Below are 14404 nucleotides of genomic sequence, written 5' to 3'. Positions count from 1 at the left end.
CCAGCTGTTGTCCTTGTCTCTCAATAGGCATGCAAAGTTCCCTTTTCTCTTTAGCTCTCAGATTTATTTACTTTTGAGAATAAACATATTTGAACAGCACTGTGTACATGGGGACTATCTCAGGAACATTAGTTAGGGGATAAAATGGAGACACATGCTTGTTACAGTACAGTGACATGAACACATGCTCAGCATGACTCAAGCTTGACTGTTTTGGGGCCCCAAGGGGCTGAAGGTTGTTCATGTTAATACTGTTTCCTGTGGTTCCCTGCAAGCTGCAGGGTCTTTTCCTACCATGTCAGGAGAGTAGCAAAAAAAATCCAAAATGGTTTTAATATTGACCCAACAAACACATTCCCACCGTTACATCTGTCTTCAAATATCTTCCCTACCTATCACACACAAGAAATATGCTTTCAGCTCTTTAAGAAGAGTTATTTGGGAAATCAAGAGTCAATTATATCAGCCCCCACACCATGCCACGTGTCTGAGCCACAGCAACCATGTATCTTTTTATTTCAGTCCTCTAGGTTCCTCCATTCTATTCCAATGTGTTAATTTTAAAGAATTTAGCAGCTAGCTTCCAATTTAAAATAACGAGAAAGATTTTTGTCCTCTATTTTTATATGAAGCACTTTAACTGCTGCTAACATCATTGAAGTTAGCAGAGGCACAGGAAAGAGGGTGTACCCTTGAAATCACTTATCTCCAAAAGGCGAAGGCAAATAAAGCACTTCTAAAGGAAGCACTACCCCTCAGCTGAGCCCCAGCTCAGCTGAAAAGTAGAAGAGAGGGGTGGGAGGGACCTTGAATACAGTTGTTAGGGTTTGTTTTAAAGTCCTACCTGAGTGTTCTCTCCCCAGGAACTGGGTAGAAGTTCTCTAACCTCACCCATTAACAAAAATAGAAAGAGCAGGACCTCACTTAGTCATGTGACTCTAATTTCTTTCTTGAATTCCATAAGACAACTGCAATCAGGTGTGGTGAACGATTTTTGGGGAAGAATCTCTTGTACACATATAGTGTCTGGAAAACAAATAATGACTTCCATTTTTTCTTGCGTTTGAAGACTCACCTCAAAATTTTTCATAGGGAGAACATAATGACCACATTAAATTCATTCTAAGTAAAAGAGACTTTAAAAATGAATGAATCACCTTCAGTCTTGCTTAGGGACAAGAGAAAACTCTGGACCCAACTGTGGTCTCTGTCTTGCCTGACTCACTGGGACACAAAAACCTTATCAAGGTCCAAATCCCTTGCCCTTGGGTAAGAGAAAGGATGGAGCTGAGCTCCACTTTGCACACTTAAGAAACAGGCCTGACTGGCAAAATAGAACATGCTAGTGGTGGGTTCCAGCACCTACAGAGACTGAGCAGGGGGACTGGAGTGGAGCCTGGACAATAACAAGAAAAGCATCGCTTTCCTGGGGAAGGAAATCCAGTCCTGGAATGGAAAGACAGGCGCATGTACTCCATTCAGGAGATCCTGGAGTGAACACAAAACCGCTCATTATTAGGGAGGCTCGGTTCAGCCAGTCCTGAGTCGCCCTGAGCATGTGGTTCTGCCACCGACTTCTGTCCCAGCTGCAAATCTGAATTCTCTCATCTCCTCCCATCCCCTTTGGAACTCTTCTCTGGTCAACTGTTTGATCAGCATAGGGATGACTCTGGGGCTGAGCCAGAACCACCCCTGCTGAATGCTCAGAGCACCCAGAGGGAGGACACTAACCAAGCATCCCTGTTGCAGTCAGATCCTTTACCTTTTTGCCTATTGAGGAACAGCAGTGGGGGCAGAGGGCCAGGACCTAGAGGCCCAGAGCCCTTTGTGGCCACAGGACTTTGGCTGGAACTTGCATCTTCCTCAGGCTTCCGTGGCAACATGGGCGTCTCAGGTTCCAGGACTCCGTCTCCAGGGGGCAGCTCGGGGACAGGCTGGGGCTCAGCTGAGGGGTAGTCCAGGAAAGAACCCGGCTCGGCCAGGCCCCGCCGGCTGGGCGCGCGCTCCTCGGCCCGGAGCCCTGTCTCCTCCCGGATGGCGTCCAGGGCGCCGGGCTTCATCGGGGGTGAGTCCTGCTCCCGCTTGGGGCTCTCCTCCGAGGCCGAGGAGGCATCGCACGACTCGATGATGAGCTCGCTGTCCAGCTCGGCCTCGCGCTCCTCCCTCAGGATGCTGTACTGGATGGATGGCGAGGCGGGCGAGGGCGGTGGGCCGCCCACGTGGCCAAAGCTCACGTAGCCCGAGGGCAGCGCGTCCTCCGCGGCCATGGGGTCCTCGGACACCAGCTCGATCTCTGAATCCCCCGATTCTGCGCTGCTAGCCTCGTGGTCCAGCGGGCTGGGGATGGTTGGTGGTCCGGACCTGGCCTTGACCTCGGGCCTGTCGGCCAGCTGGCCCACCGGCCGTGGGCTCTCGGTGGTTTCATATGATAATCCCTTTGCTTCTTTGATGGCGATGATCAGCTCATCCTCGGAGATGCTGCCTTTCCCCTGGGATTCTGCAGCAGATGGTTCTGTCGTCCCACAGAGCGAAGGAGAGCCAGGGAGGCACACACACGGACAGACAGATGGACAGAGAGAGGAGGGATAAAACAAAATTCCATTAGGGGAGATGTTTTGTCATTGCTTGAGAAACACATATCTCATTAGCACAAAAATAATCTGTTTCCAGGGCTATGCTGGAAAGACAGGCCACCTGAAGTAAAAGGCTAATTACTGTTATGGCCCAATTAATCAGTGTTTTACAGACCTATCTATCTTCAGCTAGCTATTTTAAAAAATGACCCAGCAATATCTTAGCAACAGAATCTCAGTTGGTTTTCCTGTTTCAATGCAGAGAAGATTATACAAGTCATCGTTTTAATTTCTGATTCATTCTCTCAGGGAACTTTTTCAATTTCACAGATTTTATCAGATAATCTGATGTATACAGCTCTCTAATTGGGCCCACCAATATCAACAAATCTGAAAATCATCTATTATTCCCTGTCCATTGCTGTTTACATCCTCTCCTTTAGCAAGACAAAGACAGGTAATTTTGAGCCTTGGATACAACTTGACTTCTGAGCTTTATATTTCCCATAAGAATCAGTATTTTTTTTTTTTTTTTGCCACTAAGTGGAGCAATGTAAGAGATCACTTCTGCCAATTCCACCAAGCAGGCTGTGCAGATTGCCATAATGGACTATCCTGCAAGGCTTCCCATAGTGGCAGCCCACTGTATTCTTTCCCTTTCTTCTCTCTTCACTTCCTCTCAAGAAGAACAAAACCTGAGAGTCACTCCTGGACCCCTGGATGAATGCCTGCCTTCTGCCTGATGTTTATCCAGATGGCCTAAAGGCTACACTGGCAATCTTGCTGAGCTTTCTCTCCCGTAGATGAGACGACCTGGGATCACCATGACAACAGTGTTCAAGAGCTTTGTTTTCCCTTGCCATACAGAAGGGCTTTATTTCAGAATATCTTACTGAGATCTGGTCCTTTTGTTAGCAATAACTAGTTGCATTTATCCAAAGCTTTGAGGGACCTGTGGCTTTAGGACTGTGGGAGAACACCAATGGATAAAACATTTTAGATTTTCCTAATTCTTTATGAATCAGAATTGATTTTATTCTTTATCCATATTCATTCATCTGTTATTTATTGAGAACCTAATATGTGTTAGGCCCTTTTCTACACACTTGGGATATATTAGTGAATGAAACAGGTAACAAAGTCTCTGCTTATACTCTAATGGAGGGAACACAATATACAAACAATATATATAGTAAATAAGTAAAGTATATAGTATGTTAGAAGATGTTAAGTGCTATGGAAAAAAGTAGAGTAGGGTAAGGGAAACACAAGTTCTGGGTCAGGGTGGAGATGAGTTTGCAATTTTAAACAGGGGAGTCCGTATAGGCCTCATTGAGAAAGTAACCTACATTTAACACTTGAAGCAGGTGAGAGAGTGACTCATGAAGATATCCAGAGGAAAAGCACGCCATGCAGAGGAAACATATAGTGCAAAGGCTCAGAGGTGGGAGCTGCCCTGATTCCCAGGTATCATAAGCAGGCCATTGTGTCTGGGCAAAGTGAATGAGTTAAGAAATAGGAGATCAGTGACATGGGGAGTAGGGGCAGATCATGTAGGATCTCATAGGGCTTTTATTCTGAGTGAGATTAGAAGATATTGGAGGGCTTTAAGCAGAGGAAGGATATGATCTATGGGTTTCCCCCCTTTTTTTAGTAACTTAAAACAACAACTACTTCATTATCTCTCATATGATTCTTGTTTTTAAAAATTTATTTTATGATCCCCAACTCTATTTTTACAGGAATTAGTTCCTTAATAAGTTGTACACGTAGTTGTTTGATACAATTTCAGACAGCGGAAAAGTGTAAAAGCTTCACCAGTTTACTTCTGAATGGTTGTCCAGAGCACTGAGAAAGAAGATAAGGAGTGGCGTAAATTAGGAAATGTTCTGTACCTCCAGAGCACTGCTAGTAGCAGCAGCATCTTCTGCTGGGTGCCAGGCATTTTACACATGGAACTTAGGGTCTAGGGACAATAGATTAAGCTACTTGTCCAAGGTCACTGTAGTGGTTTTCTCTCTTTGCCTGCTTGGATCCATTCCTTTCTCTGCCCTCTCCTATGCTCTGAGAGGCTGACCTATATAGAAGACATACCCAGGATTTCTGTCCCTCTGGTTCCTGGTTGTTTTTAGCCAATAGGAAGCCTGAGGGTTGGGATGAAGGAGATGTTGAGCTATTTATACCCCCTGCTGCTTCTGAAGTTCCAGCTCTTAGCAGGCTTCAAGAATGCTGTTCCTTCCTCTTGGTCTTTAGGTCTAGGGATAGTAACACCTCCCTAATGTTAAGGCTTTGGCATCATTTGTTGGTTTTCTTGGCCATCTTTACACATCTGTAATTAGCCCCTTCTTTAAACTCTCTTCAGTCACAACCTTTGAGTGTGTCACTTTTTTCCTGCTAGGACCCTAGATGATATAACTAGATGGTTAGAAATTATTTGACCTGAATTTGAATGCATGTCTATTTCATGTGTTTTACACTATATCATGCTACATCTTTTTAAAAGGGTGATGCAGTCTGAGATGTGGCAAGTTATATTTTGGAACATGAGAAGCAGAGGAAAAGTGAACTGGATAACCACAAGCAAAATAATGAAATTAAACCCCTACCTCATGTCACATTTTAAAATTTCCTTCAAATGGGTCAGTAGCCTAAATATAAGAGCTAAAATCATAAAACTCTAGAAGAATAGATAGAAGTAAATTTTCATGACCTTGGATTAGACAATCGTTTCACAGATATGACACCAAAAACAGAAGCAACAAAAGAAAAATTAATATACTGTGCTTTTGTGCTTCAGAGAATACCATAAAGAAAGTGAAAGCACAATCAATAGAACAGAAGAAAATATTTGCAAATCATATATCTGATAAGGGACTCATATTTAGAATATATAAAAAACTATTATGACTCAATCATAAAAGGCAAGCCAATTAAAAATGGGCAAAGAACTTCAATAGATAGATTTCCAAAGGCAATTTACAAATGGCCAAAATGCACATGAAAATATGCCCAACGTCATTATTCACCAAAAAAATGCAAATCAAAACTACTGTGAGATACCACTTCATACCCACTAGGATGGCTATAATCAAAAAGTCAGATAAAAACAAGTTCTGGCAAAGATTTAGAGAAATTGGAACCTTTATGCACTGCTGGTGGGAATGAAAAATGTTGTAACTGCTTTGGACAAAAGCCTGGCAGCTCCTTAAACATTTAAACATAGAGTTATCATATGACCCAGTAATTCCACTGCTAGATATCTACCAAAGAGAAATGAAAGTATATGTCCACACAAAAAACTTGTATATGAATGTTCATAAGAGCATTATTCATAATGGCCAGAAAAGGCAGAAACAATCTAACATCCATCAACTGATAAATGGATAAATAAAAATGTAATATATCCATACATGGAATGAAGTACTGATATGTGTTACAACAAAGCTAAATATTGAAAACAGTGAAATAAGACAGTCACAAAGGACCACATATTATGTGATTGCATTCATATGAAATGTCCAGAATAAGTAAATTTATAGAGAAAGTAGATTAGTAGTTGTAGGGAGTGAGGAGATTTGGAGGGTGAGAAAAGGGGGTGCAGGGTTTCTTTTTGGGGTAATAAAATGCTCTAAAATTTATTGCAGTGATGGATCACAACTAAAAACCATGGAAATGTACACTTTAAATGAATTGTATAGTATATGGATTATATCTCAATAAAGCTGTTTAAAAAAAAAACAGAAGGAAGCTTGGCCTTCAATTTAAACTTACAGGAGAACTAACACTGGTCTGTATTATGAGTGAAAAGTAATGCTTTTATTATGTTAAGCTACCAAGATTTTGGGATTTACCTGAATTATAGTGAATACATTATTTCACTCTGGATTGTACCCTTACCGCTTGTCTCAGTTCACTGGCAACTTCCCAGTCGCTTTTGAGTTCTCATCTTATTTGACTTCTCAACAGTATTTGACATACTACCCACTCCTCCTTTGGTGTCTGCAACTCTACTTTCTTCAGATTTTCCTCCTAGCTCTCCTGGATCTCATCTCTTTCCAGATATGAAATGTTGGTCTCCCCCAGAGTTCTTCCCTAGGCTTTCTTCTTACTCCAGTCCATCTCAAGGTGATTTTACCCATTTCCACCATCACTAGGTCCCAATTACCATTACTATGTTTATGACTCACAGTATTCCCTGCCTCTCCCAGAGAATAAGAAGAAAACAAAACAGAATGGGCTAGGTGCAATTGTGCTGTACAACATTCTAGAGGAACTTAGAGGAGGTCATTGAGGAAGCTGCACTTGAATTGATCTTGGAACACAAATAGAACCATGAAAGGCAGGCATTGTCCAAGAGTGAACTCCAAAAGCAAAGGTATGGAGGTGAAAAAGGAAGGGGTCTGCTCAAAGAAGGACAAAGTCAAACGTTTAACTGGAGTATTGTTGGGAATGATGCAGGGTTGATGTAACTGAAAATGGAAGCAGGCCCCTGGTCATGGAAGGCCCTGAAAACTAGTTCAAAAGTCAGTCCTGAAGAAATAGGCATATGGAGGGGCCAAGATGGCCAAATATAATCAGTTGCAGTCCCTGGCACTTACGGAGAGGAACAAAAGGGGCAAATGAATACGGTACCTTCAGCTAAAATATCCGGGTTCTCCCACTGGGATTGATTAGGAAAACAACACATGGAGAATAAAGAAAAGCAGGGTGGGGTGACAGTCCACCCAGGAGCAACACAAAGCCAAGGGAACCCCCCTGCCTCCCAGCCAAGGGAAGCAGTGAGTGACTGTGTGATCCCGGAAAATCACACTTCTTCCATGGATCTTTGCAACTCTCAGATCAGGAGATCCCCTCATGAGTCCATGCCACCAGGGCCTTGGATCCAACACACAGACCTATGTGGAGTCTTGGCAGAGCAGCCGCTCAGGCATGCACAGAGACCCAGGAGCTTTGCATACTCCAGCCCCAGGATCCCCCAACAAATGTGCCTGCTACTTACGCAAGGTGGGAGGTCCGCACATACCTCTAGGAAAAGGGCAGAATCCAGGGAGCTAAGCAGTGCCATTTTGTGGGCCCCACTTCTATGGCACGTCACAAGATGAGGCCCACTGGCTTGGAATTCCAGTCAGCCACCAGCAACAGGGTAGAGCCTGCCTGAGACTGGATGGAGTCCCGGTGGGAGTGGGGGTCACCATCTCTACAGTTTGGTCAACTCAGTCATTCCAGCCTGTGGGCTTTGGAGAGTCCAAATGGTCCAGTGAAGGAAGGGTCCCCCCAACAGCACAACACAGGGGCTTTGCCAGATTGTGGTCAGACAGATTTTTTTCTTTCTTTCTTTCTTTTGAGACAGAGTCTCGCTCTGCTGCCCAGGCTGGAGTGCTGTGGTGCAATCCCTGCTCACTGCAACTTCCGCCTCCCAGGTTCAAGCAATTCTCCTGTTTCAGACTCCAGAGTAGCTGGGATTACAGGGGTGCCCTACCACGCCTGGCTAATTTTTGTATTTTTAGTACAGACAGGGTTTCATCATGTTGGCCACACTCGTCTTGGAACTCCTGACCTCAAGTGATCCGCCCACCTTGGCCTCCCAAATGCTGGGATTACAGGCATGAGCCACTGTGCTGGCCAGACTGCTCCTTTAAGCAGGGCTGCCATCCATTCCTCCGCACTAGGTGGGACCTCCCAGCTGGACCCTCCAGCCACATCTGTTGGCACATATTAGGGACAGAGCTCTGATCTCTCCCTGGGATGGAGTGCTCAGAGGAGGGGAGGGGCTCCCCCCTGGGCTGGCATTCTAGCCTGTGGACTTTGGAGAGTCCAAGCTGACAGGGCAGAGGCAGTTCCTCACCATGACATAGCTATTTTGTCGAGGCATGGCCAGACTGCTTCTTTAAGTGGGACCACAATCCATTCTTCCTTGCAGGGTGGGTCCTCCTAGCTGGCGTCTCTGTTCACCCCTGTTCATATTCTCCCTGGGTGAAATGGACAGGCTGCCATTTTGGCCATTCAGGCTTCTCAGCTGGTCCAGCCTGTGGGGCTTGGAAAGCCCAAATTAATTGGGGCTGAAGGGATGCAGCACAGCTGCCTTACCAAAAGGCAGCCAGACTGCTTCTTTAAGTGTGCCCTTGATGCCTTTCCTCCTGACTGGGTGAGACCTCCCAACCAGGGTCTCCAGCCACCACCTACAGGCACATTCAGGCTGGCAACAGGTCAGTACTCCCCTGGGATGGAGTTTCCAGAGAAAGAGGCAGGCTGCCATCTTTGCTGTTTCCCAACTTTCACTGCTTATACCTCCAGGTATGGGAAAAACCAACACAACTAGGGTCTGGAGTGGACCCCAAAAAAACCGCAGCAGCCCTACAGCAGAGTGGACAAATTATTAAAAGAAGAACAAATATAAAACAAAAAAAAATAACAAACCCATAAAAACCCCATCCAAAAGTCAGCAACCTCAAAGATTGAAGGTAGTTAAGCCCACAAAAATGAGAAAGAATCAGTGCAAAACCCCTGAAAACTCAAAAAGCTAGAGTGCCCCTTCTCCTTCAAATGACTACAAACCTTCCCAGCAAGAGCTCAGAACTGGGCTGAGGCTGGGACAGCTGAAATGACAGAAGTAGGCTTCAGATGGTGGGTAATAAAAAAACTTTGCTAAACTAAAGGAACATGTGGTAACCATTGACAAAGAAGTAAATAATCACGATAAAACAATATAGGAGCTGACAGCCAAAATAGCCAGTTTAGACAGGAACATAACCAACCAGCTGGAGCTGAAAAACACACAACAAGGAATTCACAATGCAATCACAAGTATTAATAGCAAAATAGACCAAGCAGAGAAAAGAATCTCAGACCTTGAAGAGTATATTTCTGAAATAAGACAGGCAGACAAGAATAGAGACAAAAGAAAGAAAAGGAATGAACAAAACCTCTGAGAAATATAGAATTATGTAAAGAGACTGAATCTACAGCTAATGGGGGTACCTGAAAGAGATGGGGAGAATAGAACCAAGCTGGAAAACATACTTCAGAATATTATCCAGGAGAATTTCCCCAACCCAGTAAGACAGGCCAACACTCAAATTCAGGAAATGCAGAGGACCCCAGCAAGATAATCAATGAAGAGATCATCCCCAAGACACATAATCATCAAAATTTCCAGGGTCAAAATGAAAGAAAAAATGTTAAGGGCAGCCACAGAGAAAGGCCAGGACACCTATAAAGGGAAGCCCATCAGACTAACAGTGGACCTCTCAGCAGAAACGCTATAAGCTAGACAAGATTCGGGGCCAATATTCAACACTCCCAAGAAAAGAATTTCCAACCCAGAATTTCATATCCAGCCAAAGTAAGCTTCATAAGCAAAGGAGAAATAAGATCCAATTCAGACAGCGAATGCTGAGGGAATTAGTTATCACCAGGCCTGCCTTGCCAGAGTTCCTGAAGGAAACACTGAATATAGAAAGGAAAAACCATTACCAGCCCCTACAAAAACACATTGAACTATACAGACCAGTAACACTATGAAGCAATCACATAAACAAGTCTGAAAAATAACCAGCTAGCATCGTGATGACAGAATCAAACCCACACATAACAGTACTAACCTTAAATGTAAATGGGCTAAATGCCCCAATTAAAAGACACAAAGTGGCAAGCTGGATAAAGAACCAAGACCCATTGGTATGCTGTCTTCAAGAGACCCATCTCACATGCAAAGACACATATAGGCTCAAAATAAAGGGATGCAGGAAAATTTACCAAGCAAATGGAAAATAGAATAAAGCAGGGGTTGCACTCCTAGTTTCTGAGAAAATAGACTTTAAACCAACAAATACCAAAAAAGATAAAGAAGGACATTACATAATGGTAAAGGGTTCAATTCAACAAGAAGAGCTAACTATCCTAAATACATATGCACACAACATGTGGGCACCCAGATTCATAAAGCAAGTTCTTAGAGACCTTCAAAGAGATTTAGACTCTCACACAATAACAGTGGGAGACTTTAACACCCCAATGACAATATTAGACGTGAAATAATAACAGTCTCTCAGACCACAGCACAATCAAATTACAACTCAAGATTAAGAAATTCACTCAAAACCACACAACTACATGGAAACTGAACAGCATGCTCCTGAATCTCTTGGGTAAATAGTAAAATTAAGGCAGGAATCAAGCGGTTCTTTGAAATTAAGGAGAGCAAAGAGACAACATACCAAAATCTCTGGGATGCAGCTAAAGCAGTGTTAAGAGGGAAATTTATAGCATTAAATGCCCACATTAAAAAGCTAGAAAGATTTCAAGTTAACAACCTAACATCTCAACTAAAAGAACTAGAGAACCAAGAGCAAACAAACCCCAAAGCTAGCAGAAGACAAGAACAAAGATGAACTGAAGGAGGCAGAAACATGAAAAACCCTTTAAAAATAAACAAATTTAGGAGCTGTTTTTTTTTAAATTTCTTTTTAAATCAACCATTAGCTAGACTAATGCAGAAGAAATGAGAGAAGAATCAAATAAACACAATCTGAAATGATAAGGGAGATATCACCATTGACCCCAAAGAAATACAAACAATGATCAGAGAATACTATAAACACCTCTATGCACATAAACTAGAAAATCTAGAAGAAATGGATAAATTCCTGGAGACATACACCCTGCAAAGACTGAACCAGGAAGAAACTGAATCCCTAAATAGACCAATAACAAGTTCTGAAATTGAGACAACAATAAATAGCCTACCAACCAACCAAAAGCCCAGGACCAAGGATATTTACAGCTGAATTCTACCAGAGGTACAAAGAAGAGCTGGTACCATTTCTATTGAAACTATTCCAGAGAAACTGAAAAGGAGGGACTCCTCCCTAACTCATTCTATGAGGCCAGCATCATCCTGATACCAAAATCTGGAAAAGATACAACAAAAAAATAAAACTTCAGGCCAATATTGTTGATGAACACTGATGCAATAATCCTCAATAAAATACTGGCAAACTGAATCCAGCAGCACATCAAAAAGCTTATCCACCACCATCAAGTAGGTTTCATTCCTGGGATGCAACTTTGGTTCAACATATGCAAATCAAAACATGTGATTAATCATATAAGCAGATCTAAAGACAAAACCACATGATTATCTAAAAAGATGCAGAAAAGGCCTTCAATAAAATTCAACATTCCTTCATATTAAAAACTTTCAATAAACTAGGTATTAAAGGTACATACCTCAAAATAATAAGAGCCATATATGACAAACCCACTGCCAATATCATACTAAATAGGCAAAAGCTAGAAGCATTCCTACTAAAAAGCAGCACAAGACAAGGATGCCCTCTCTCACCACTCCTATTCAACACAGCACTGGAAGTTCTGGCCAGGGCAATCAGGCAAGAGAAAGAAATAAATTGTTTTCAAATAGGAAGCGAGGAAGTCCAACTATCTTTGTTTGCAGATGACATGATTCTATATCTAGAAAACCCCATTTTCTCAGTCCATTAGCTTCTTAAGCTGATAAGCAACTTCAGCAAAGTCTCAGGATATGAAATCAATGTGCAAAAATTGCTAGCATTCCTATACACCAACAACAGTTAAGCAGAGAGCCAAATCATGAATGAACTCCCACTCACAATTGCCACAAAAAGAATAAAATACCTATGAATACAGCTAACAATGGATGTGAAGGACCTCTTCAAGGAGAACTACAAACAACTGCTTAAAGAAATCAGAGATGACACAAAGAAATGGAAAAACATTCCATACTCATGGATATGAAGAATCAATATCATGAAAATGGCCATACTCCCCAAAACAACTTATAGATTCAACATTATTCCCATTAAACTACTATTGACATACCTCACAGAATTAGAAAAAACTATTTTAAAATTCATTTGGAACCAAAAGAGAGCCAGAATAGCCAAGACAATCCTAAGACAAATAACAAAGCTGGAGGCATTATGCTACTTGACTTCAAACTATACTAAAAGGCTACAGTAACCAAAACAGCATGGTACTGGTACAAGAACAGGCACATAGACCAATGGACCAGAATAGAGAACCTAGTAATAAGACCACATACCTACAACCATCTGATCTTTGACTAACCTTACAAAAACAAGCAATGGGGAAAGAATTCCCTATTTAATAAATGGTGCTGGGATAACTGGCTAGCAATATACAGAAAATTGAAACTGGACCCTTTCCTTATACATGCACAAAAATCAACTCAAGATGGATTAAAAACTTAAATTTAAAACCCAAAACTATAAAAACCCTAGAAGACAATCTAGGCAATACCATTCAGGACATAGGCATGGGCAAAGATTTCATTACAAAGACACCAACAGCAATTGCAACAAAAGCTCAAATTGACAAATGGGATCTAATTAAACTAAAAGCTTCTGCACAGCAAAAGAAACTATCATTAGAGTGAACAGAACAGAATGGGAGAAAATATTTGCAATCTATGCATCTGACAAAGGTTTAATATCCAGCATCTACAAGGAACTTAAGCAATTTACAAGAAAAAAAAACCTCATTAAAAATTGGGCAAAGGACATGAACAGACACTTCTCAAAAGAAGATATACAAGCAGACAACAAATATGAATAAAAGCTCAACAGCACTTATAATTAGATAAATGTAAATCAAAACTACGATGAGGTACCATCTTATACAAGTCGGAATGGCTATTACCAAAAAGTCAAAAAACAACAAATGCTGGCGAGGTTGTGGAGAAAAAGGAACGCTTTTACACTGTTAGTGGGAGTGTAAATTAGTTCAACCATTGTGGAAAACAGTGTGGCGATTCCTCAAAGACCTAGAGGCAGAAATACAATTTGACCCAGCAATCCCATTACTGGGTATATACCCAAAGGAATAGGAATCATCCTATTATAAAGATACAGGCACACGTATGTTTATTGCGGCACTATTTACAATAGTAAAGACATGGAACCAACCCAAATGCTCATCAGTGATAGACTGGATAAAGAAAATGTGGTACATACACCATGGAGTTCTATGCAACCATAAAAAGGAACAGGATCATGTTCTTTGCAGGGACATGGATGCAGCTGGAGGCCATTATCCTTACCAAACTAATGCAGGAACAGAAAACCAAATACCACATGTTCTCACTTATAAGTGGTAGCTGAATGATAAGAACACATGGACACATTGAGGGGGAGCAACACACACTGGGGCCTGTCGGAGGGTGAAGGGGGAGGAAGGAGAGCATCAGAAAGAATAGTTAATGGGTGCCGGGCTTAATTCCTAGGTGATGGAATGATCTGTGCAGCAAAACACCATGGCATGTGTTTACGTATGTGACAAACCTGCACATCCTGCACATGTACCCTGAGCTTAAAAGAAAAAAAAAAAAGTCAGTCTTTTATCAGGTAGGCATTAGTGGACCTTGGAAGGGTTAGGAGGAGCTTAAAAGGGAGGGAAGGCCAGGTACAGTGGTTCATGCCTGTAATCCCAGCACTCTGGGAGGCTGAGGCAGGCAGATTACCTGAGGTCAGGAGTTTGGGGGAGACCAGCCTGGCCAACACGGCAAAACCCTGTCTCTACTAAAAATACAAAAATTAGCCAGGCGTCGTGGTGGAGACCTGTAATCCCAGCTACTCAGGAGGCTGAGGCATGAGAATCACTTGAACCCGGGAGGCTGAGGTTGTAGTGAGCCGAGATCATGCCACTGCACTCCAGCATGGGCAACAGAGCGAGACTCTGTCTCAAAAGAAAAAAAAAGAGGGAAGTAGAAGGAGGATAACCCATTAACAGGATAGTGCAATTGTTGAATTATGAAAACTGGAGGTAGGGTATGA

General features: G+C 42.4%; 1 protein-coding gene across 1 annotated transcript in view; it reads right to left on the bottom strand.

Annotated features, from left to right (window-relative positions):
- Window positions 1-14404, bottom strand: part of LOC105473641 (reticulon 1) — a 288470-nt gene that overhangs the window by 133561 nt on the left and 140505 nt on the right. Inside the window, exon 3 of the mRNA XM_011727519.3 lies at window positions 1763-2512. Within this exon, the coding sequence (XP_011725821.2) occupies window positions 1763-2512 (750 nt within the window). The remainder of the gene's footprint in view (window positions 1-1762; window positions 2513-14404) is intronic.

Source organism: Macaca nemestrina, chromosome 7 (assembly GCF_043159975.1).
Source record: "Macaca nemestrina isolate mMacNem1 chromosome 7, mMacNem.hap1, whole genome shotgun sequence".
Classification (NCBI taxonomy): Eukaryota; Metazoa; Chordata; class Mammalia; order Primates; family Cercopithecidae; genus Macaca; species Macaca nemestrina.
Note: the sequence above shows the minus strand (reverse complement) of the source record. Positions and strands in the feature narration are given on the sequence as shown.